Raw genomic sequence first — 25,393 nt, 5'->3', positions numbered from 1 at the left:
GGGAGGAGAAGCTGGCAACAGCGACGTCTGAGTCGTCTGCGGTTACTGCGACTCAGCTCCATGAGAAGTAGAAGACGATGTGTTCCACTATTCACCATGCACCTTATAACATTTAGTGTTTGCCTTCTTGCACATAGCTCTGTATATATATATTTATTGTTTACTTTACAGCTCTGTTTACATCTGTTAGTCCGATCACTGTCCACTTATAGCTCCTCTTTTTATATTTTGTATTTTAAGTTAAGTTTAAGTTGTATTTAAATTGACACTTTATATTTTAGGGTTAAAATGTTTCGTCTACCTGCTCTGTGTGACTTTGAATCGCTCTGAGGGAACAAATAAAGTTTTTTGAATTGAATTGATGGCTGGATGGTAACGATGACATCGACTCTCAGAGATGTTGGTGTTCCTTCATGTTCCAGTGTCCATAAAGCATCGCTCGACTGAGGTTACAGAGGGTAAGAACACCATATAAAACTGAACACATGATTAAATCTATGTGAAAGGATGTTTTCTTACCTCAGACGGAGTCAAACTCATTTATCACCTTTACAGAGCGTCACCTTTTCCTGTGGAGCATCGTGTGCTGCTGACTGTACAAGTACAGGTGCTCAGTTCTACTGACTTTTGACTGTGTGTGTGTGTGTGTGTGTGTGTGTGTGTGTGTGTGTGTGTGTGTGTATAACAGTGTGTGTGTGTTTCCCTTCTGATCCATGACGTCTCACCTCTCCCACCACATTAGCCGAGCTTTTCATGCTAGACTGCACGCGCACAAACACCCCTCTCCATCTGATACTGCTACACACACATACACACACTGTTATCTACACACACATACACACACACACACACACACACACACACACACACACAAGGTTTCAAAGTTTCTTTATTGGTTCCAAGAAAGGTAAATTTGTTGTGCAGGGAGATTCAGCGTTCACACATAACAAAACAAACTCAACGTTAAAAAGAGCCGACAGAATCCATCAAAACAAACATCGTCAAATCAACTAGTTTGTGCTGACAGGAAGTGACCAGCTGTCATCATCATCATCATCATCATCATCATCATCATCATCATGAAGGTCGTAGGTGTTCATAAAGAGCTGGGTCTTTAGCTTTTTCTTAAAGGTGCAGAGGAGATCAAAAGGAGGTTGGTACTTCATTCCACCACCGGGGGGCGACAGAGGAGAAAAGTCTAGTCAGCGTCTTAGGACCCTGTTGGATAAGACGCCATTACCTTCTCCGCTCCCACAGAACACAATATAACATTAACAAACGAGGAAAAGCAAGAATATCTGAGAGGGTGCAACAACAAATACAAACAATAAAACCACATTTATGCGACTGACTGGCTGATTTGTTTCGCTTACAGCAGACAGAAAACCTTCACCGAAGTTAAGCACGATGTAAGAGAGCGCCCTGCTGATTGTTGACGTCGTGATTGGTGGTTAAACAGACGTGAAAGGTTTCAGCAGAGTCATGGTTTGACGTGGACGGTGCTGCTCCCCTTCACGTCTCTGAAGGCGCTGCAGTCGAAGTCGGCCACCACGGTCCTGAGCCCGGACCTGTAGGGGACCGTGGTGATCTTCAGCGTCATGGTGGCGTTTGGCTCCAGCTCCCTGATGTTTCTGTAAACACACGTATTGGTTAACATTATAATATTATCTGACTGTGTTCCGGTTTCAGTCAAACATGTCTGCCTCGTCCTTACCCCTCCACGTAGTCGGATCTGAAGAGGCCACACCCGATGACGGTCAGAGAGCAGTTTCTCAGCGTCACGTTCAGGGGGTTTGTGAATTCAACCTCCATTGACAGTGTTTGGAACAAACGAGCCTCGCCTATGACCTAAAACACACACACACACACACACACACACACACACACACACACACACACACACACACACAGTAAGTCCATGGTTTATCTACCGGGGGGTTTGTAATGGCGATCAGTCGTTCATCGTCTTTGGTCCAGATGCTGACACGGGAGTGGTTTTTAAATCCCGTCCCAATCCCGAGCCATAATTTAAAAAACTAATCCTGACCTATTCCCAACAGAATTACTCCCATGACTTTACGACTCTGCCTTTCACTTCCACACTAAGAAATCCATTTGCAACAAAATATTTGTTGGTCAAATTGTGTTCCTGCCTCTTCATTAAGCAACATTTCAGGTTACATTTTTTAGATTAACCAATCAGGAAGCAGATCTGCAGGTCAACCAGCTGGTTGCCTGTTTAGGGTTACTTTGGACATGAATGGATTTCTTTCATTTCTGCAACAAAATGTTTAGTTTTTTCATATGTAAACATCACAGAGAGAAGAACTTGTTAAAATAACCCAAAATAATTTATTTAATAAATTGAATGAGTAGAAATGTTTAGAAAAGGTGAACAAAATAAGAAATGAGTGACTTGAGCCAGGCCGTTTGTGTAGACCGGCAACTCAACCGAGCGGTCGACCATGTTTTCTGAGGAATCGTAGATATATATTTTATTGTCAAATTGATTTCCTTCAACTAAAATATGATTGTTAGAGGGTCTATAAATGATATGTGAACGTTTGCTCTTATTCTGTGAGATTTCTGAGGAGCTGTGCAGCACAGAGTCACTCCCGGTATTTTCCACAGTTTTAAGACAATGATAATTATTTACAGCAGCGCCACCCATTGGACATAATCTGTGTTACATACACTATTCAATGAGGTGAATGAGGATAAACAGACAAAGATAGGTTTTCAGAGTTTTAAATACAGCAATATGGTGGCGTAAAAAAGGTCAACCGCGTGGTTACAATGCAAGTCAAAGGGTGACATTTGTTGTAATTATTTGTGACCCATCTCACGATAAATGGTTATCTGTTATCTACTCATGTAGCGCCATCATCAGGTCATTTTTGGTTTTACTTATACGTCATGACACGGCAGAAAGACACTCTCCAGGTTCTTCTTCTTCATGGGGACTTTAAACCTGCGTCACATCAGTTTGTTCACACTGTTGTTGTCTGCTAGCTTTTCAAAGTTAGCATTTAGCTCTCTGGAAGTACAACCATCAGAACGATCAGCGGAGCTAACCTGACATTCTCTTGGTGTTCATGTTGAAACGATTGAAACATCGCATTGTACCGACCTTTATAGAGATGGGCGGGTCCTCCAGCGTGATGTCAGTCTCTGTCTCGTAGATGTCGTCGTCCTGCTTTTGGTCGAAGGCCACGGCGGAAACCTTCAGGCTGTCACAGCTCACCATGTGTTTACTGTAGACTGAGAAGGGGATGTGAACGGGGATGATCACCGCTGTGGGACACAGAGTCAGGGAGGTCAGGGTTAGATTCAGGTTTTAGGTAACTTTGGTAACACATCGGAGTCAACAATACATAACAACAAAACCGTGGTCGACCTTGCCCTGACAGCAGCGTCTTCTCTTGGAACGTGCTCTGGATGTTGTTGGCCGGCTTCCCGTTGTACCTCATGGCCTGGGCGTTGACACGGATAGACATTGTCTTGTTCCTGTGCTCTTTGTTGCTCAGCTTCAGATTCAGCTTTATGTCCTGACCGTTCACCATCTTGGTCTCCTGTTGGAAAAAAAGGTTGAATGATTTCTTAGAAGAAGAAAAAAAGGAAACCAGACGTGAATTCTGAACGGTCGTTGTTGCAGCCCCATGAAGCCCTCACAGCTGTTCCTGTTTTGAAAATGTTTTTGTTCTGGTTGACTCGGGACGTTTCTGGGCGGAGCTGGTGTGTTTCCTCCAGCCAATGAGAGCGCAGCAGGTGAGTTTAGGAGTGGATACAATTCAGTGATTGGACACAATCTCACAGTGAGGAAAAACACCAAGTGGATGAAGCTCGTTCTAAAACGAGGGTGAACCTTGTGTTGTCTTTTACCCGTGGACGTGGAGTTGGTCTAGTTCCTGTTGGACAGGAAGGTGACAAACACCGGCGGTTAGCTTGTGCTAGTGTGCGTTAGCTTGCAGTGTAGCTACAAGCAGTAAACGTACACACTACGTCCTGCAGGGGGCGGGGCTTCTGGTGGCAATGAGCACAGGAGGAGGGGCCATGTTTGAATGTTGGGTTGACAAACATTTCTACAGAGTCCACCTTTAAGCTAAACTGTAAAATATGGTTGACGTATGTGCATCATTGTTTACATTCTAGCAAGCTAATGTTAGCATTAAATGCTTTAAAGACATTTTGGTCCACACAGTTTAAATTGAACTTTGGTATCAGGCTTTTCTTCTAACTCGTTGCTCATATTTATATTTATTTTTTAGAGATATAAGTCCAGAATAAGTCCACGTCTCCATCTCATTCCATTCAAACCATCTTAGCTTTACCTCCTGAAATTTCATGTCCACCTTCAGGGGCTCGTCTCCGCTGCTCTCCTCTGGATCGTCTTCTGAGTTCACTCTGCTGATAGCATGTTTGAAGGATGCCCTCTCCTTTGGACTGCCTGTTGGACAAAATACACATCATTCAGTGTATCCAGCCATCCATCCATTATCTATATCTATTCTGAGTCTTTATTCTGTCTGCAGAAATATGAGTATACCAGAATCAATCTAATGCTAAGTAGTTGCCTTAACAGTTTAAACAGCCGGACAGAAGCAAGAAGTTCTGACTTATAAGAAGTGATCACGAGGGAATAACTCCTTAAACTCTTGGCTTGCTTGTTTGATTAGAACAAACTCCCATTTGAAGGACGAGATGTATGACCCAATATGTTTTTTTAATCATATCGCACTGCACAATGTACTTAATGTCTGTATCTGAGAGGTCAAAGATTACTCAAGGTTTTGTCTTTCAAGAAGGAGCTAGCAACACATTCTTATTCACATTAGCTCCCAGTGTTTACCTTCTCTGTGCTTGTAGAGGTTTGTGATGTCGTTTCTCATGTTGGAGCCAATAGCTTTGGTGGAGATGTTCTGACCCACTTTGGAGGTGTCCGAGTGCATTTTCCGCTTTAAACCTCCAGCACTGACCTGAGAACAAAATCAGATCAGACATTCGTCATTGTTACACGTGTAAGACCAGAGAAATGTTACTGTTTATACCTCTGTGAAAATAAAGAATTCTTTATTCGTTGGACTTTGAATATTTTCTTAATTTGTATGTTCATGGTAAAGGAGCAATTTGTAACTCTGACCCCTAGTGTTTAAAGTGGGTACTGCAGTCTAAATTCTAAACATCATAGAGAGCTGTCTCCCCCCCCCCCCCCCTCCTCTCTAGAGTCGATGCTCACACAGGTCACCATGTGGTGGACTCTGAAGCTTCAGTGTTTATCCAGCTCTGCATGGGTCTGTAAACCTTTCTGTGTTCTAACCTCTCTCCATTTTTCAAAAGCATCTCCAATATTGATCCTAGTTTGAGCACGTTTCTGCTCGTGGAGCTTATTAGAAACATGCAGAGGCTTTTTAGGTCGGGTACAATCACTTCTATCTGAACCACTTCTCTTGCCCGCTTCCATCGCTGCAACACCTGTTGACCTGATAACTGCTCTCATATCTGACAAACAGAGGGGCGTCCAAAACAGCCGTGTGGGGGGTCGCCTTTAAACCGCCTAGTCACTACACATCTTACTGATTGCTCGTTTAGATAAATACCACCATGTGTGGCACTGACTTACCATCCACTTGACGATGTCAGCATTGACTTCAGCAAAGACAAACGGCACGTCATATTTCAGGTCAGTGTCGCCCTGAAAGATGGCGGTGACCGGGGCTGGACCACAGCAGAACGCTCCTGTGGGAAGAAACAGATTTTTGTGACCTTTGACCGTCTTTCCTGTAAATAAAACAGATTTTTGTGTTTCATGTGGTCTGGAGGATAGTTTGTTTATCTACACAGCCAAAGCAAGTCGCCGTTACCTTCGCTCTCCTCCTGTGGTGTGGGATCCAAGACTTGCCAGCCGTCATACTTGTCTCCTTTTTTTAGGTCTGGTCGTTTCATCCATCCCTCCACCCACACATGGAAGTTCCTGCACGACTCAGATTAGTTAATCAATCTCACCTCCAATGGCCCTCTTGCAGGTGGGATTTTAAGGTTGCATAGATCCTTTGATTAAATGCTGAGGTGTTTATTTTTTTGAAGGACGATTGATTGTCTGGCTGACAGTATTTGGTTACTGAGTGGTTGGTAGGGCGGTGTCAGCAACAGCAGTGAAAAGTAGCGTAGGTGTTTTTAGTCTTGTGCTCCCCGTTGAACTGACAGGTTGTTGGAAACACAATCTGAAGTCACTGTTGTCATTTGAAAGCCTTGATAACCCATTGTTTAGTATTTTTGCATCCATTCAATGCAACCCTTTGCACCCTCGGAGAACCAGGCTTCACCCTTGCTTACTTCCCTGAACCCCTGCTGCCACCAAATAATGTTCTTCTCCTGAACACATGACTTACCAGACACTGTCTTGGGTCTCTGAGGCTTTTATACCAAAGTTGTCGTAATACTCATCAATTGTGAGGTTGCTGTTTTTGTCATGTGCTGACTGGAAGTTTGTGACAACTCGACATGGAATACCCAGGAACCGCATCACTGCAATCAAAAACCCCTTTGTTAGCATGATAATGCACAGGAGTAATAATAAAGACAAACATCCCAGTGTTGATTAGATTTGATTCCATCACTGATGGACAACATGGAACAGTACCTGTACACATTACACCAGCAAACACCCAGCACTGTCCGTATTTGACTGGGTGGCAGTTGTTTTGATACCAGCGCTGGAGGATGCTAATGCTGCCAGTCCAGTGGGTGGGATGGACTCCATCAACATAGTTTTCATGCCAGCGTCCCAGTAACACACCTCGATCACCGTTACAGTTGATCTGGAGATTAGAAAAGTGTAAATGTAATCATTTGAATGACCATCAGTGACCCGTACATTGACCTAACATGAGTTATTTATCCTGCCAGTTGGTGTTACTCCATTACAGGAAATCATGCTAGTTGGCACTCCGGTCTTACCATGGCGCTGACCACACGGCCGACGTAGATCGGGTTACAGCGAGCGGACACGTCGTCAGCCGGGTCTTTGGTGTGTTTTGGGTTGATGTCCAACATCTTGAGACAAATATCCACCATTTCCTCCTCAAACTGAGCGGGAAAACAAGAAGTCAGAATGTTAGCATTTTATCGTATAGCATCGTAGATCGCTGATAGAACTGTGTGCAGGATAAACAGACGTGATGCAAGTCAAAAGAACTCTTATCTATCAGCACTCTCATGCTCACCTGTCCAAAGTCCCAGGCCATAGGGTGGAGGTAACCGGCCGTTCCGAAATAGATCGTTCCCTGTTCGTTCAGTACATACTCTTGTCTCTCCTTCTCATCAGGGAGAAACACCCAATCATCTACAAACACACAGAAAACAAAATACAGCGCCGCAATCTATTTGCTTCCTTTTTCATTTCTATCATTGGTAAAAAAAACAGATCGGCAATGAGAGTTCATATGTCTCAAGCCAGTGTGTTGTCAGTGCCGATTCTAGAGTCTGTTGGGGCCCTCCAACCAGCGTTAAGCAGAGATTGAGTGCTGTCATTTGGGGCCCCCTTAGGGAGGTTTCCTACCGTCATTGCAAAATTTGCACATTTTCAGCCGCTGCTTTTGGGCCCCCTAATGTTGCAAAGGACAACAGCATGGGTTTCCTTTGCATCTATTACACCAGATTCACAGGTTTTATTGTTTTGTCTTGACTGCAGAGAAGCCACAAACCTGAGCACCACGGGTTGAAGAGCACCACCAGAGTCCCCAGAGCTTTCTTTTCACTTGCCGTCGTCGCAGACAGCGAGTACCGGCCCACCGGAGCATCTGCCGGCGGGGTAACAGACAGGGTCACGATGCCCCACTGAAGGTTGGAGCTCTTGTCAATGCTGTACTTCCATATTGCCTTGACTTCACTGGCGTACATAGGAGACGGGTTACCAAACTCCGACCGGGTCCCAAGTTTTTCTGATGGAGCAGAACCTGGTAAAGAAGAGGTGAGTGGACGTCTTCATTAGACCGCCGAGACTCCATTAAAGTAAATCTCTGTTTAATATTATGTATGAAGCAAACAGCCTGTTAGAATAGTGTCATGTAGTGTCATTGAATTTCCCTCCTCCCTTAGTAAAGTATCTATCTATGTTACAATGAACAACCTGTCTCCACCGCGAGGACAAGTTCTTCATGGTCTTTGAAAGCTTGCGTCATTTCCAGAGTCAGGAGGAAGGTCTGACCCCGCCTCACAATCAGCTGCTTGGATGTTATTTCAATAGTGCGATGGGCCGTGTTGTTGGACTTGCAGTGGAAGTCCACATTCTTAATCACTGCAGGAGGAAACAAAGAGAATTACATCAACTACATGAATTTAAAAATGTCGGCCATTATCTACAAAGGCATTTACAAATCTAAGACAAAGAAAATGACCAAACTGGTCATACAACATTTTCGATTTCAGATGTAGATGGACAACATGATAAAAATCATATTATCATTCTTGGTATGTTCTATCAAGATTTAAAGCTGTACAGTGTTTAGACTGACCTGAAAATCAACTTTTTTTTACATTTCTGGTGTTAAAGGAGCAGTATGTAACTCTGCCCCCTAGTGGTTAAAATGGGTACTGCAGTCTAAATTCTAAACATCATAGAGAGCTGTCTCCCCCCCCCCCCCCCCCCCCCCCCCCCTCCTCTCTAGAGTCGATGCTCACACAGGTCACCATGTGGTGGACTCTGAAGCTTCAGTGTTTATCCAGCTCTGCATGGGTCTGTAAACCTTTCTGTGTTCTAACCTCTCTCCATTTTTCAAAAGCATCTCCAATATTGATCCTAGTTTGAGCACGTTTCTGCTCGTGGAGCTTATTAGAAACATGCAGAGGCTTTTTAGGTCGGGTACAATCACTTCTATCTGAACCACTTCTCTTGCCCACTTCCATCGCTGCAACACCTGTTGACCTGATAACTGCTCTCATATCTGGCAAACAGAGGGGCGTCCAAAACGGCCGTGTGGGGGGGGGGGGTCGCCTTAAAAGCGTCTACCTTCTCTGGTCCAAACAAATCCAGAGCATTCAGGAGCAGAATCTAAAGTTAGAAGGAGGACATACTGGCTGCTGCATTGTTGTCAGAGAAGCCAGCACTTCAACATGTTTCCTTAATGATCAGATAGTAAGCTCACTTCAATCTCTACACATCTCACTGATTGATCCTTTAATGCTTATTATTTTTTTTCCCTATTGATGAAGTCCTGATATATAGATTTCTACATTATTCTGTTGAAGCACATAATCTTTCAAACTTTCTTCCCCTTAAGTGAATATCTCTCTCCTACACATGGTATCTATACGTTATGACAAAATGCTCATATATCATTTCAGGTTATGACCCAAGAATAAAACCTATTTCCCTCTGAGCCTGATTTAACACAAAAGATACATTTCCCTATAAATAGTTCATATAATGGGTACTCACTCTTTGCCATGGCGACAGCGTTCAGTGAGCTGTTGTTCGACTGCACTCAGCTCTGAGGTCGTCCTTTTAAAGCCAATTTTTCTAAACTTCCTCAATGAGATAAAATACCAAAAAACTCCAGCTGTCCTGTTGGCACGCCATCACACTCATGGATCTCTGACAAGCATGAAGAGAATCCACCGATAACCCGACGGAGAGGTTCATCGAGGTTAAGATTATATTTACTTAACAGGATTATCTGTGCAGGCTCGGCGTCAATCTGTGCTATGTTCACGATAGAGAATCAAGTTTATCTGATGACGCTTCATTATCAGTGAGCGAGGTCAGACGAGTTCACGGAGAGCACGTCCTCAACCGTCTTACATCTGAAATATTAACCCTCGAATCAATGACGGCTAAAGTAACGAGCCAAGACCTCCAGGTCTTCTAACATCATGTCCACCTTTGACGTTGTCAGGCGGGTGTGGTCAAACATTCAAAAGGTCCCAAGATGACACAAACATAATAATCATCTTTCAAATTAGACACCAGGAAAAATACAAGGTGAACAAACAACATTGAACCCTTACTCGACTGCCTTAAAGACATGATGACCCTAAACTTCCTCAAACTCAATCCCAAAGACAGAGGTCATTGTGTTTGGAGAACCTGGTGCTGTAGAAACGTTTGGTCCTCCTGCTGTTAATATGAAAAAGAGTCTTGGTGTGCACTTTGATCATGTTTTTAAATTTGGCAAACAGATATCCACTGTTGTGAGATCTAGTTTTTACCAGCTCAGACTTATAGCCAAAATAAAATCATACCTCCCTGCCAATGATCTAGAAACAGTAATACATGCATTCATAACATCTCGCCTGGACTATTGCAACTCACTATATGTGGGCTTGGACCAGTCCTCCATCCAACGCCTGCAGCTTGTCCAAAATGCGGCTGCTCGCCTCCTAACAGGCACAAAAAAGAGGGACCACATAACCCCTGTGCTCCGTTCTCTCCACTGGCTTCCTGTTCGCTACAGGATTGATTTTAAAATTTTACTTTTGGCTTTTAAACCATTAAATGGCTCAACACCTCGCTACCTTAAGTGAACTACTACATGTTCATGCTCCATCCAGAGCACTAAGGTCCTCCAACCAGCTGCTCCTGCATGTGCCCAAAACAAGGCTCCAAACGAGGGGCGATCGAGCCTTTTCTGTTGCAGCTCCGACACTTTGGAACAGATTACCATTTAAAATAAGATCTGCTGCCACAACTGAGCAGTTCAAGTCACTTTTAAAAACCCATTTCTTTTCCTTGGCTTTTATCTCTAGTTGAGTGTTTTATCCCAGCAGCAGTGTCTACTAGAACTTTTACTATTGTTTTGTGTTTTAATTTACTTTTAATTTTTGCTTTTACGTGTCTTTATGATGTAATGTATTTTGCCTAATTTACTGTACAGCACTTTGGTCCGCCTCGGCTGTTATAAATGTTCTATATAAATAAAGTTGACTTGACTTGACTTGAATTGAACCATAGACGATACCAGAGGATAAAAAAACAGAAGAGGAGAAACATCAGTTCAGTTTTTTTTATTCAAATTAATAAAATCTGAGTTTGTGCAGCAGAGTGAGACGTCCAGCGTCGCTGAATATTAGCATCAGTCACGAACATGTTGACAGTTAAAATGCTGGGAATCGCATGAAAACTATGCTAACGCTAAGCTAATAGTCGTGAGGTGAGTTGAAAAATGGAAATATTACAGACAGAGGCATTTAAAATGTTTTTAATAGTAATTTCCACTTTGATGAAACAGTTTGTGGTTTCAACTTTGTTTCATTCGTTTTTTAAATTATTAATTAAATCGTATCGTAACATAACGTAACTTATTATAATGTATCGGTTCGTAATATAAGGTAACTTATTATAATGTATCGTATCGTAATATAAGGTAACTTATTATAATGTATCGTATCGTAAAGTTATGATATGTACCTTATGGTATAGCGTCGTTTCATATTTAACCATTAATTAAACTGACTGTGAATGAAGGAGCGGGGGAGGGGAGGGGTTTGTGTGACATTTAATCAGGATAAAATACTGTCTATAAAAAGTGTGATGATGAAATGATGATGGTTCAGTCGACTGAAGAAAGACAATGAGTGATGACCTGGTGAGAATCTTTAAATACCACACTGAGTGAAGCTTCATATAACCTGTTGATGCTCATCAGATATCTGATAAAGGGATTATCTGCCTGAGAGAAAACATGGACGCCGTTCAAGAGATCACTGGAAGGATCAGGAGGTAAAGTTCTGAGCTAACGTTCCCACGGTGAAAGTTTTCACACGTTCTTCTTCCTCTCTTTCACTTCACGTCGGGGTCAAAGTTTTAAAACAACAAAAAATAAACTGTTAAACAAATCCCATGTGAGACAGTCCAGCTGCACTGTGATTGGTGGATGAGTGGACCTCCAGCTGTTGTGATTGGTCGACCCTTCCCACGTCATTGTCCATCTCCAGACACTGCTACCAAATCAGCGTGTTCTCCATGTTGGCCCCAACACGGAGCTGTGATTTGTGGAAGCAGCTTGATTGGACGGTTTGTCAGTTCGGGGGAGGGGCATCAACTTCAAGACTGTCGGAGATCATCATGCAGAGCTGAGAGAACGCCGGACGCTCGTCTTGCCTCTGAGAGCGAGGGATCACAGAGCGTAAAGTCAGATTTTAAATTTAAAAAACATAAACAGATAGCTTCTCGCGGCTCTCACCTCATGCCAACACAGCTGCATGATGTCATAGATGGCGGGCGAGGCCAATTTAGGCCGGTAGAGTCTGTGACCGTTGGTTACCATGTTAACCACTTCATGGTTCATATTCTGTTCAAACGGCATGCGACCCTCTGAGAACACCTCCCACATCAGCACACCTGGAAACACAACGCAGAGAATTCATGTTGGTTAGCAGTTAGCGTGTTAGCTAAAGAAAAATGATTTCAGCCAAAACGGTAACCCTAGGTGGGATTATGTTTTTTGTTTCCATGACAACAGTGTTTTGAGTGCCTGAAAACACCTTTGTAGTGCAAACTTTTAAAAACAGCAACGTCTTTACCCACCATATGACCAGACGTCCGACTTGCTGCTGTATTTGCAGAAGTTGAAGACTTCAGGAGGCGACCACTTCACGGGGAACTTAACACCCAATGAGCTGGTGTACTGGTCGTCTAACACGTACCTTAAAGAAACACAGGAAGGTTTATCAAAATGTTGTTCTGACCAATCAAAATCAAGATCGGACTGTGTCCATTGAGGGCACAAAAGCCTAACCCTCTTATTATCAGGTCAACAGGTGTTGCAGCGATGGAAGCGGGCAAGAGAAGTGGTTCAGATACAAGTGATTGTACCCGACCTAAAAAGCCTCTGCATGTTTCTAATAAGCTCCACGAGCAGAAACGTGCTCAAACTAGGATCAATATTGGAGATGCTTTTGAAAAATGGAGAGAGGTTAGAACACAGAAAGGTTTACAGACCCATGCAGAGCTGGATAAACACTGAAGCTTCAGAGTCCACCACATGGTGACCTGTGTGAGCATGGACTCTAGAGAGGAGGGGGGGGGAGACAGCTCTCTATGATGTTTAGAATTTAGACTGCAGTACTCATTTTAACCACTAGGGGTCAGAGTTACATATCGCTCCTTTAATGTCCTAATTCAATATATTCTATACATAATAAATTCCAGGTTTCAAAGCTCCATTCGACTATTTGACAGTCCTTGAGTGTTGGTGTGTTGGGATTAAATTCTACCTGGCCATGCCGAAGTCGGACACCTTCACCACCAGAGAGTCGTTCACCAGACAGTTTCTAGCAGCCTGCACGAGAGACAAGAGGAGGGAGGGACTCAGCAGTGATTTATAAAAAAACAACAAAAGGAGGTTATTTAAGGGTGTTGAAGTCGGCAGCGGTCACCAGGTCTCTGTGGATGAAGCCGTTGGCCTCCAGGTGCTCCATCCCCTCGCAGACGTCCAGGCAGATGCTGAGCAGCGAGCCCACGCTGAAGCTGCCCCGCCGCTGCCTCAGGAAGTTCAGCAGACAGCCCAGCTCCATGAACTCGGTGACGATGTAGATGGGCCTTTGCTGGCTGCACACGCCGTACAGCTGCACCAGCTTGGGGTGGGACAGTTTCCTGCAAGACAAACACACAAAAAATAAAGATGGAGAGAGAAGAAGTCAAGACCTAAAACATGACTGAAGTCCTGTTTTTAGATTATTATTATTTCTGCAGAGATCATCCTTTAGTCCTCGCTCTTATCACCAGCAGAGGGCAGCAAAGATCAAATTATGTCTGATTTTTATCTCCACACTTCTGATTGGTCCTTTCAAATCTCCTGCCATCCCCCCCCCCCCCCCCACCATCCTTACATCATGACTTTGGCCTCCTCGATGAAGTCCTCCTCGTACATGGCTCCCTCTTTGATGGCCTTGATGGCCACTTTGTGCTGAGCCCTCCACTTCCCGAGCCTCACCAGACCGAACTGACCGCTGCCCACCTCCTTCATGAAGGTCAGCTCGGTGGGGTTGATCTCCCACTTGTCTGGAGGGAAACAGAGGAGGAGGAGGGTTAGAAGAGAGTAAATGAAGGCAAACATGTAGAAAAGGAAACATTAGCTCACCGTAGCTGAAACCAGCAGTGGACGGAGCAGACTTGTCCTGTTTACTTACGGGGTACCTCAACCTGGCAACGAGTCCTAAAACACAGAAAAACAAAAACAAGAGAGAGAGAGATTGTTCAAATGTATTTTCTGTATGTGTGACATTTAATTTAAAGCTCACACAGTTAGCCACATTAAAGCACCCTAGTGTGTTGAAAATTTAAGCCAATATGAAAATGTAAAATCCTGCTGTTCCTCGAGTGTCCACTAGAGGCTGAGGGGTTTTTTTTGCACCTCCATCTCTTAGCCTCAGGGTCCGGTTGTTCAAAAGGTTTTTATCAGGAAAATTATGTAATCCACTGTTTGTCAACCAAGGATCCAAATCTGGATTAGGTTTAAAGGGGACGACTACATTACTTGTCCACAGGGGGGCGCCAAAATGTACACAAATTGAAATATCAACACAGCTGCTTGGAATGAGATATTTATTTTAAAAAATGTCTCAAAATATTTATATTTATTAAACAATTTCTTAATTTGTTCTTCTGTGTAATCCGTCATGGACCCGCCCTCTGCTGGGACCAGGTCCTGGTCCTGGTCTCCCTGATACCAACATGAGTCCTGTTGCAGGGGGCCCAGTGGAGGTTTTGTGTCTAGTCCGGTCTGGACTTTGTGCGGCTCACCCGCTGCGTTGTGTTTGTGGTAATCGATGAGGTCGGGGACGGAGCTGAACACGTGTTTCTCCGCCAAGTAGAAGAGCGGCGGCGAGCTTTGTGTCTCCTTGATGTGGTAATGTTTTATAGCTGAGTGTCCTTCTCTGCAAAACACACAAAACAACACAATCAAACACACACACACACACACACACACACACACACACACACACACACACACACACACACACACACACACACACACACACACACACACACACACACACACACACACACACACACACACACACGGCTCTACCAGACTGACGGCTCACAGCGAGCTACATAAAGTTACTCCGGTGTTTATAGAGGTCAAAGGTCAGGATATTATTAATGCACTGATATCTCCACTTTGGACAACAAGCCGACTCTACTCCGTCTACGTCTATGAGAGCGTCAGACAGGAAAATAAAATCCACTCGCTTCGTGCTGCGTGGCGTGCTCTTACCCTGCAGCAGACTTGGTGTAGAGAGAGACGGTGTAGGTTCCTGCGGCGCTCGAGTCTCTGACAATGAAGGCTCCTTCTTTGTCCTGCAGGGGGCGACACAGACACACATTTATTAATACCTAACTTAAAGGCTTTATGTGATTTTTCACACTTAACCGTAACAGAAATAAAGTCTATCCTCTGAAAATAACTCCCTCGCCCCAGGAGGAGGAGGAAGGGAAAAGTTAAAAAGAGGGCGTGTCCTATGACGACGAGCACGGCGAGGAGAACAGAGACGTGAAGAAGAGAAACAAGATGGCGTACGAGGACTCACCTCCTTCCTCAGCAGCTCCTCCGCTTTGTTCCTGTTGACTTGTTTACTGTACCATCTTAGAAAACAAACAAAGTCATCATAAAAACATCAGATTATCTTTATGCATCGAGATGGATTCAGGCTGAAATAATTAACAGAGTCCGACCGATAAATCGCCGATATCAGCCGATCAAACGACTCTCAGTATCGTCTAATTTTATCTCAGATATGCAACGATATTACTCGACTTATTCACCAGTCAAATATCATTTAATTTGAGTTTCATTGTATTTAACTAGCAGTTCTCTGTCACCAGCAGAGGGCGCTGTATAGATTACAACGAGCATCATCCCTCTGTAGAGTCGAGCCGTGATGCTCGTACATGCTCAGTTACTTTCCAGCAGAGCGGCCATCTTGACTTTGTTATAAATCTTTCCCACAAGTGTTTGATAACTGAAGGATCAAAACAGTAAATGTGTATTTCTATATCTACAGATCGAAGATACATTAAAGAAAGATATCGGCCGATATATTGGTATCAGATTTTTTTCCGCAGTATCGGCCCCAAACATCTCATATCAGTCGGGCAGTATTAATTACAGTTTGAGATCTTCAATACGAGGAGTTAGAATTTAAATCAGTGTTTTCAATCGACTGACAAACATTTGTACAGAAGAATGAATAAAGTGTGGATGATTCCTCTGACGTCCTGAGACCCCCGCACGCCGCACACATTAAAGTCTTTCTATGTGATGTTTCACACTTAAATGTAATATAAATCAAGTATCTCCTCTGAAAATAACTCTGTGAGTCATGACTGTCTACAATGGGTGTAACACCCGAGTCCCACTGTCTGTGATGTTTTCAGAGTTTTCAGAGTCCTATCTTCAGTTTGTTTACATCGCCTGGACGGCCGGCTGACTCCTCCCCTCACGTATAAAAGTTGTTTAATTGAGGGACTAGAGAAAAGAAGAATAACATACTGTACTCACTGCTTAACTGTGTTTCTAGATCACGCTCATTTCAGGTAAATTTACATGCAGTGTGAAGATACGAGCAGAATAAAGATCGCTAGCATTAGCATGCTAACACAACAATGCAGCGCGAGTTGTTTTGGTTTCATGCTGGTGCTCAAGGGCGACATCTGCTGGATGAAAACATCACATAGAAAGCCTTTAAGCTCTGCAGGTACAGTAATGTGTGTGTTTACTGTGGAATGATTAACCCGCTCACACAAACTGCTCCAGGTTTCCAGATTCCTTCTCCGTGACGTAGTTACTCGGGATGTAGCCTTCCTCTCTGTGGATCACAAACACACGGAGACGGGGGGTGAGGATTCACTGATACTCACACAGAGGGGGCGTGTCCAGACGGGTGGTCATGGGTTAAATATCTGACTCACTCACCCGTACTGGTTTTGTGCTTTGAACCAGTTGACGTCAGACTGATCCAGGATGACGTACTCGCCTCCTTTCACCAGACTCAGGTCGTGAGGCTCGGTGGCCGTAAAGCTGTACAACGCCACCACCACCATCTCCTCCTCCTCTTCATCACCACCATCATCATCTGTACCAGCCTGAGGGAGGGGCGGAGCCGGCCGACGCTGCTTTAACAAGGTGGAGATCAGACTGTAGTTAATTATCTGTGTGTGTGTGTCTGTGTGTGTGTGTGTGTGTGTGTCTGTGTGTGTGTGTGTGTGTGTGTGTGTCTGTGTGTGTGTGTGTGTGTAACAGTGTGTGTGTGTGTGTCTGTGTGTGTGTGTGTGTGTGTGTGTCTGTGTGTGTGTGTGTGTGTGTGTGTAACAGTGTGTGTGTGTGTGTGTCTGTGTGTGTGTGTGTGTGTGTGTGTGTGTGTGTGTGTGTGTGTGTAACAGTGTGTGTGTGTGCGTGTGTGTGTGTGTGTGTCTGTGTGTCTGTGTGTAACAGTGTGTGTGTGTCTCTGTGTGTCTGTGTGTGTGTGTCTCTGTGTGTGTGTGTGTGTGTGTGTGTGTGTGTGTCTGTGTGTGTGTGTAACAGTGTGTGTGTGTCTGTGTGTGTGTGTGTGTGTCTGTGTGTGTGTGTGTCTCTGTGTGTCTGTGTGTGTGTGTCTGTGTGTGTGTGTGTGTCTGTGTGTGTCTGTGTGTGTGTGTGTGTGTGTGTGTGGGTTACCTTCTCGTTTTTCCGCTCCTCTCCAGGAATCGGGGGTAGAGGTTTTCTAGAAACTACAAAAAGAAGGAACAGAAACCGTAAAGATGTTTATCATGTTGTGAAGTCAGTTTGAAGAGAGTCACTTCCTGTTTTTCTTTCACACTTGGTGAATCAAGAGTTTCTCATTTACACTGTAAAAACACTCTTTATATTTAAACCATCATTAATCTAAATATCTGAGCTGTGGTTTGTTTCTGAAGTGATTTCAGGTCGAGGTGTCCTCTTACTGTCTCCAAACAGGTTGTACTCCTCACAGCCCAGCGCCTGCTTTTCTGCCTGACGACAGCAGAGCCACGCCCCCTCCTGCCAGAACTGAGGATGGAACTTTGCCAGGATCACTGAGTTGTCTTTGATCTCTGCGGACACAAAAAGAAGTCAGAGTCCATCACCACAGATTGTAAATATGAATGTTTCACCCGTCTGTTCCTGCAGGGGGCGCTGGAGTCCCATCGATGGCGGTCTCCATGCTGGAAATGCTGTCTCAGTCTAACTTTCAGTCAACCTAACGACAGGCTGAGAGCTGGAGCTGAGGCGGGTTTTAAACCTCCTGACAAACCGTTACACCGCGCCCACCTGTCAATCAGGTCAGCTACACGCCTTATTGTGAATAACTCTTATCCTTCATCAAATCAAAACTGATGAGTCATCAAAACATTCACCCCCCGTACAGTGTGTGTCCATCGAGACATGAGCTAATCACACCTATTTGGTTTTTTGAACCAGGCTGTAAACATGTTAATCTCTGCTGTAAAAACAGACTTTTTAGAATGGGTGTGTATGTGACTTCCTGTGCTTCTGCAGCCAGCCTCTAGTGGACACTCGAGGAACTGCAGGATTTTACACTTCAACATCGGCTTCATGTTTCAACACTGGAGGTTTGCCGCTTGGATTATACACGTTCAGTCACCACGGCGAGTACCAGCGAACAGAGATGGAAACAGCCGGGGCTGATGGGACTTTTGATCCACCGCACCGTGGGTGTGAAAACCAGTTTCAGGTGTGAAAAGAAGTCGGGGCAAAAGTTTAAAAATAACTTTCCTGTGAAACGAATAGAGACAAATACAATAGACAAGTAGAGAAGACAATAGAAATGTATAGAAAAGAAACAAATAGAATAGACTAGAAACAAATAGAATAGATCAACACAGAATTAAAACAAATAGAAACAAATACAATAGAAAAGAAACAAATAGACACAAATAGAATAGACACTAAGAGAAGAGAAAAGAATAGAAACAAATAGAATAGATCAACACAGAATTAAAACAAATAGAAACAAATAGAATAGACAAGTAGAGAAGAAAATAGAAATGTATAGATTAGAAACAAATAGAGACAAATAGAATAGAAACTAAGAGGAGAAGAGAAAAGAATAGACTAGAAACAAATAGAATAGATCAACACAGAATTAAAACAAATATAAACTAATAGAATAGAATAGAATAGAATAGAGACTTACCCTCTTTAAGGCTTTGGACCCACAGACTTCTGCTGTCGTGACTCGGTGCGAACACGTACAGAGTGTTGGTGTCGTAAACCACCTGAACACAAACACAAACGTGTCGTTCTCTTATCTCTCTCTCTCTGATGTCTGACTCGATCCACTTCCTGTCTCTAATTAAAACCATAAAAAGTCACACAAAACAAAACGAAAAGAACTCGTGGTCGGCCGAAGGTGACAACCTGAGAGCTGATTTATTTCTTTTAAATGTCTGTATATATTTGTTTCTCTCTGCCTAACAGTCAGTGATTGTTACTGATAGAGTCAAGGCCAAAACAACGAGTTTGATGTGGGTCTGTACCTGAAAGGGGTATTTGTTCTGGCAGGGGATGATCCCTCCTCCGTTCTTCACGATCTCCACACACCTGATGCAGCTCAGCTCGATCCAGCCTCTCCTGAACTTCTTCTGTGGACGGAACCAGCAACAGAAGATTATATCTCACACTAAAATATTTAATTTCCTAATGAGAGGCGGAGCAGTATGTACCTCTGACCCCCTAGTGGTTAAAATGGGTACTGCAGTCTAAATTCTAAACATCATAGAGAGCTGTCTCCCCCCCCCCCCTCCTCTCTAGAGTCCATGCTCACACAGGTCACCATGTGGTGGACTCTGAAGCTTCAGTGTTTATCCAGCTCTGCATGGGTCTGTAAACCTTTCTGTGTTCTAACCTCTCTCCATTTTTCAAAAGCATCTCCAATATTGATCCTAGTTTGAGCACGTTTCTGCTCGTGGAGCTTATTAGAAACATGCAGAGGCTTTTTAGGTCGGGTACAATCACTTCTATCTGAACCACTTCTCTTGACCGCTTCCATCGCTGCAACACCTGTTGACCTGATAACTGCTCTCATATCTGACAAACTGAGGGGCGTCCAAAACGGCCGTGTGGGTACATCTCACTGATTGGATCTTTAAAATTATCCAGCCGTGTAGGTAAAGTAGAATTTATCCACATTTTTCTTAACGCTGAATAAAAAGTGACCTCTGCTTTCCTGTCGTAGTACGTCAGCCGGCTCCTGGTGAGGACAAACAGCCTCTCCTTGTAGTTCTGCGGCGACGTCCTCTTCTTCTGCTGCGACCGCTTGATGAGCCTCTCCTCCAATAGCACCTCTTCACTCATCCTGGCCCCCGTCCACGGACTCAGCCCATTGGCCGGTATCGTCAGGAGGCAGGAGGCTGGAGATGAGCTGAGGAGATGAGCAAAGTTTATTTAGAAACATTTTCTTTTCCTCTGAGATGAACTATTAGGGCGGTCATTAAATAGTTAATCGTGATTCATTTAGGTTTGAAATTAATGCAGATTTATTTTTTATCCTTGTAGATACTCGTCCTCAGTGTCTCCCTGTAGTCTCAGTGATGTAGCTGACGAGTCCACCTCATGACATCACACATTGACCTCATGACATCACACACTGACCTCATGACATCACACATTGACCTCATGACATCACACATTGACCTCATGACATCACACATTGACCTCATGACATCACACATTGACCTCATGACATTACACATTGACCTCATGACATCACACATTGACCTCATGACATCACACATTGACCTCATGACATCACACACTGACCTCATGACATCACACATTGACCTTTGTTCCCGTTCCTTCGAGCTGTTTGACCTCAGTTTGTGAGGGTCTAAATGCATCAAATCCTCCTGACCCCTTAAAGACAACACTGTTTTTTAACAAAAAAGTATATATGCATAATTTTGCAACCTACAATGAGCCAAGCTAATTATTTTTGAACTTTTACTTAATAAATCTCAAATTAAAATGTCTGACTTACTCTTGTTCTAGAGATCTTCACAGAACACTGCTTTTCCCCTTCAAGTATTTATTCTTTATACTTATTTTTAAACCAGAAATCCAGGTTTAACGTGATTTTCACCGACGACACCATTATGTCCAACGGCACTTGAATGCAGCAAAAGGAAGCGAGTTGCCTAAACGCTCCCAGAACACAGGTGGTGTTTACAGGTGGATTTACTTTATTTCAGAGAGATTAGGTGATTAAAACACGTGTCTGTTCAAACACACATAACCTCAACATTCATATTAAACACTTAAATGAGCGATTATTGTTTTAAATTATAGTTAAGGCTCTAAATGTTGAACTTTCCCCCTTCACGTCTCGCTTTAAAACGCGCCGTCCTCTGACGTCATCCTCTGTTTCTGTCTTCATTCATTAATCTGAGTTTAAAATCAGATTTTAATTCAAATGCAGCTCACAGCTGCTGCTTTGTCAGAGTTTTACGTAACATTGAGCTCCTTAACGTGACAGCCTAAATCAAATGTCGTCATCAGCTGTTCTGTTTACCCCCCCTCACCTTACCTTAAATCGTCATTAGCTCTTTTAAAAGTTCATCTTTGTGCGTTTGTTTCCCAAAGCTGCCGAAAATCCGAGCGGCGGGATTCAGGAAATGAAGACAGAGAGAGAGGGGGGCGGACACACAAGAAACTAAAACTTCCTCACTGCTCTACCCGCAGTGTGTGTGTGTGTGTGTGTGTGTGTGTGTGTGTGTGCGTGTGTGTGTGCGTGTGTGTGCGTGTGCGCGTGTGTCCGTAGAGCCAACGAGGTCAGTGCTGTGTGACGTCAGATCACGTAAAGCGCAGAGTGGTTAAAAGCTGTTTGTGGCTGTTTCATCAGTTTTTCTGATAACTATGGAAGCCCATTTCCACCAGTTAAAAAAATAAAAATGAAAATTTGGCTTTGTTGAGATAAAAAGTCAGCTAACAAAACAGTTTGACAGAGTCACTCAAGGAGATTAGAATTGGGCGACTTCATATGGCTCAACATTCTGGTTCTGGAAGTAAAAGTCGGAGATTTTACTTCCAGAATCAGAACCGCCATAAAAGTAGGCAGTCACTGTTTAGATTAATTGCGTCCTCTTTAAAGGTCACGTATTCAAAATCCTCTTCACCATGTTCCTCTAACTCTAACATGTGTCTCTAGTCCGTCAACAAACCCCCCAATGATGAGAAAAGTCCATCCTCTCAGTCTTCTGCCTGCTCCACTTTTCAGAAAATGTGCGCTCAAACAGGCCGTTTGGAGATTTTCCCTTCATGACATCACAAAGGGCAGTAGCCCCTCCCCCAGGTGGGTGACACTCCCACAGCTAGGTGTTTGTTCTGCCCTCTGAGTCTGCCTTCTCACCGTAAACAATAGGACATGGAGCGAGAAAGCACCGAGTACACCCAAAGCCCTTCAAAGAGAGGGGGTGTGGTCAGACACAGCTCATTTACATATTTAAAGGTACAGACACAGAAACAGCCTGTTCTGAGCAGGGCTGAAATAGAGGGGTTTATAGACATGATCAAATACAGGATCAGAGTGGATTTAGAACAAGAAACTTCACACACATGTTTTCATGTCACTTCTATATAAAGTCTCTGTTTTACTCAGTAAGTGGTGGAGAGTTAATTTCTGCATTATGAGGTTTAAGTGCATTAGTGTGTTTCGATGTGTGTGTTCATCACAGAGACGGATGCTTTGTGGTTAAATCGACGTCACTCTTTCACTTCCTCTCTGTATCTTTCTTTATGTCTCGCTCGCTCTCGCTCTCTCTCTCTCTCTCTCTCTTCTGCTTTTTTTTGTTCTCTCGTCTTCACTTTTTTCTCACCTTCACCCCGCTCTACATCCTCCACCCACCTGCCTCTCTCTCTCTCTCTATCTCTCTCTCTCTCTCGCCCTTTGTGTCTTGCTCAGCTATTTCCCACCTGAAGCATCACACCGACTCTCTCTATGCAACTGAACGCAGAGCTATCATTGCCGACCTCGAACAACTTCACAGAAGAAAGAAAGTCTGGAGCTGAAGACGAAGAGGAGGAAGAGGCAGGATTAAAGGTTAAAGGTTAAAGAAGAACAGACGAAAAGACGCTCCATCATGATTCACTCAAGTAAGTTCCCTCGTCTAGAATCTGAAGAGTAAATAACACGCTAGAACTTTATTTGACATGAAGGACTCTAAGAAGAAGGTTTTTACAAAAGGTTCATTTATAGAAACGTCCGTCCTGCAGGTTACATAAGAAGTCAAATGACGCGTTCAGGATGACAACATGATGAACTGAAAGTATAACTGCTCTTCATGTGAAGGCGTGTGAAAGGTCAGAATAACTACAAGAGACAAAGGGGAGAGAGGGGGGGGGGGTGGCTACTGGATGTTGTCAACGTAGACAATGAGAAAATGTTTTTATTTATTTATTTCAGGTCTTTTTGGGCCTTTAATGGAGAGATAGGTCAGTGGATAGAGTCGCAAATCAGGGAGAGAGAGAGAGTAGTGAAATGCGAGAAAGGAGCCACAGGTCGGATTCGAACCTGGGCCGCCCGCTTGGACGACCACAGCCTCCATACACAGAGAAAATGTTTTTTTTAAAGTGTGTTGGGTGCTCTTTAAAAACAGGGGATAAACGTTTTCACTCAAAACTTCACTCTGAGCACAAAGCTTCAAGGTAGTGATGCCTTCAGGGCCAGACTAACCGAGACCAAGACGTACCCGAGACCAGAGGGCTCTGAGACCGAGGCAGGACCAAGACCATAAATATGAGTGTAGGGGGCGTGTCCCTCACCGTAACACCGGTTGATAAAAATCAAATTTCAAATGAATTGAAGTTATTTGTGCTTTTAGAAAGAGGAGTTTTCCTTCTAATCTCAGTGATGACGTGGAGAAATAGCCGATCAGTCTTGATTTAAAATCCAAAGTCCGCCCAGTCTGAAACCGAGACAAGACTGAGTAAAAACGATTTCGATTCCAAGACAGAGACTTTCAGAAAGTGGTTTGGAGACCTTGATGATCTTACTTACTTCAATACTACTTCAGGTTCTGCTGTCAGAGGTCGTAGTATTTGTAGTGTTAATTCAAAACACTTTTGAATTAAGTGTTCTCTTTTGTTTTAATTAATGTTTTGTGAAAGAGCTGCAGATATTATAAGATTAGTCTTCTTTCTGCTCCTTTTCATTCAAAATGTGAGATTTTATGTGTGTTTGTTTTTCTTAACTTTATTGTTTGTTTGAATTAAATCAAATTTACAAATGCAAAAAATACAAATGCAAACGTGTCCCTGAACGTGGCTCCGCTCCGGCACAATCTGTGGGTTTTTTTTAAAGCCGTTAAAGAAACTCTGCACAGACCTCCTCTCTCTGTCCGGTCAGCCTTCATCTCATCCCGAGAGCAGAGAGAGCGAGCTTCAAAAGAGCTCTAACTGGAAGCAGGTGTCGTCAGGTGATCCTGGATAACGAGCTCGCAGGCGCCGCCTCTTTAAACGGTCCTGACAGAACCGGAGCTCGTGTGGAGCTGATGGAGACGTCACACTGACTGTTTTTACAGAGTCATACTTCGAGCATGTGCTCCAAAATGAAATGAAGCTTCTTCTTTCCTCTTTTTTTGATTTGATATCGGCTGATACAACACGGCTGCAGTGACTGTGTGTTAAGTATGTGACCTGCTCACTTCATAGAAACATGTCGAGGTTAAAGGGAAAGTTTCACTTCTGTTTTTCTCTCGCGCTCAAAGGAAGAGAAAGCGCAGCTGTGTTTTATTGTCATGCGCTTCACGGCAGCTGGCTGCTTCAATAAAAAACCCCGACCTCCGTCACACAGCTGGCTCGTTTTGGTAGCTCACGCGCCGCACACTACAAGAAGAACAGTAAAAATATGACTCAGTCACATTAAAGTGTCTTCATAAACCAGAAACCAGGACCAGGACTTCATCATCGCTCCTCGTGAGATCAGAACTCAGCGAGTCTTTTTATTTCAGCATCCTCGCTGAGGTCACGTGAGGAGCGATGTTCTGAAGATGTGTCAGACTATAAGATGATAATATTTACAGTCTATGAGTCAGACTCACACATGGAGAGAAACAGGAAGACGAGCACACACACACGAGCTGTGAGAAAATGACCCACACACAGCTGCTCGTTCGCCCACAACACACGCTCTGAGAGAGAGAGAGAGAGCTCTGCAGAAAGGAAACTAAACTTCCTGACAAAGACCTCCTACTCCAAACCACAGAGACACAGAGAGAGAGAGAGAGACACACACAGAGAGCGAGAGAGAGAGAGAGACACACCAAGAGAGAGAGAGAGAGAGACACACACAGAGAGAGAGAGAGACACACAGAGAGAGAGAGAGAGAGAGAGAGACACACACAGAGAGAGAGAGAGACACACAGAGAGAGAGAGCTCTG

General features: G+C 43.8%; 3 protein-coding genes and 1 long non-coding RNA gene across 7 annotated transcripts in view; 2 read left to right on the top strand and 2 right to left on the bottom strand.

Moving 5' to 3' along the window:
- Positions 1-871: 871 nt before the first annotated feature.
- LOC132958067 (protein-glutamine gamma-glutamyltransferase 2-like) lies at positions 872-9,591 on the bottom strand. The gene is made up of 15 exons (XM_061030666.1): positions 9,437-9,591; positions 8,129-8,296; positions 7,704-7,955; positions 7,224-7,342; positions 6,958-7,086; positions 6,641-6,818; positions 6,390-6,525; positions 5,862-5,971; positions 5,621-5,736; positions 4,850-4,976; positions 4,332-4,447; positions 3,398-3,572; positions 3,131-3,294; positions 1,715-1,848; positions 872-1,631 (listed from the first exon to the last, which is right to left on the bottom strand). The coding sequence occupies exons 1-15, from the start codon at positions 9,444-9,446 to the stop codon at positions 1,481-1,483; spliced, it is 2,085 nt and encodes a 694-aa protein (XP_060886649.1). The 5' UTR covers positions 9,447-9,591; the 3' UTR covers positions 872-1,480.
- A 1,615-nt stretch (positions 9,592-11,206) lies between these two features.
- LOC132958696 (uncharacterized) lies at positions 11,207-11,480 on the top strand. The gene is made up of 2 exons (XR_009666813.1): positions 11,207-11,315; positions 11,361-11,480. It is a non-coding gene; the product is annotated as an uncharacterized LOC132958696 (long non-coding RNA).
- A 95-nt stretch (positions 11,481-11,575) lies between these two features.
- tec (tec protein tyrosine kinase) lies at positions 11,576-21,677 on the bottom strand. 4 transcript variants are annotated; one of them, XM_061031675.1, is made up of 18 exons: positions 21,544-21,677; positions 20,178-20,382; positions 19,499-19,603; positions 19,156-19,237; positions 17,924-18,052; positions 17,658-17,710; positions 16,917-17,116; positions 16,744-16,809; positions 15,532-15,586; positions 15,219-15,301; positions 14,741-14,874; positions 14,079-14,153; positions 13,828-13,999; positions 13,375-13,591; positions 13,213-13,277; positions 12,524-12,642; positions 12,180-12,337; positions 11,576-12,099 (listed from the first exon to the last, which is right to left on the bottom strand). In XM_061031675.1, the coding sequence occupies exons 2-18, from the start codon at positions 20,313-20,315 to the stop codon at positions 12,016-12,018; spliced, it is 1,935 nt and encodes a 644-aa protein (XP_060887658.1). In that variant the 5' UTR covers positions 20,316-20,382; positions 21,544-21,677; the 3' UTR covers positions 11,576-12,015. The 4 variants fall into 4 exon arrangements, with proteins under 4 accessions (XP_060887658.1, XP_060887657.1, XP_060887656.1 ...); XM_061031674.1 differs by having other exon boundaries at positions 20,178-20,365; positions 21,545-21,666; XM_061031673.1 differs by lacking the exon at positions 21,544-21,677 and having other exon boundaries at positions 20,178-21,533.
- A 1,117-nt stretch (positions 21,678-22,794) lies between these two features.
- The window catches only part of txk (TXK tyrosine kinase), a 10,734-nt gene continuing 8,135 nt past the window's right edge, over positions 22,795-25,393 (top strand). The window contains exon 1 of the mRNA XM_061031665.1: positions 22,795-23,108. Within this exon, the coding sequence (XP_060887648.1) occupies positions 23,096-23,108 (13 nt within the window). The 5' untranslated portion in view covers positions 22,795-23,095. The remainder of the gene's footprint in view (positions 23,109-25,393) is intronic.

Source organism: Labrus mixtus, chromosome 23 (genome assembly GCF_963584025.1).
Source record: "Labrus mixtus chromosome 23, fLabMix1.1, whole genome shotgun sequence".
NCBI lineage: Eukaryota > Metazoa > Chordata > Actinopteri > Labriformes > Labridae > Labrus > Labrus mixtus.
This window is presented reverse-complemented; position numbering and strand designations above follow the sequence as displayed.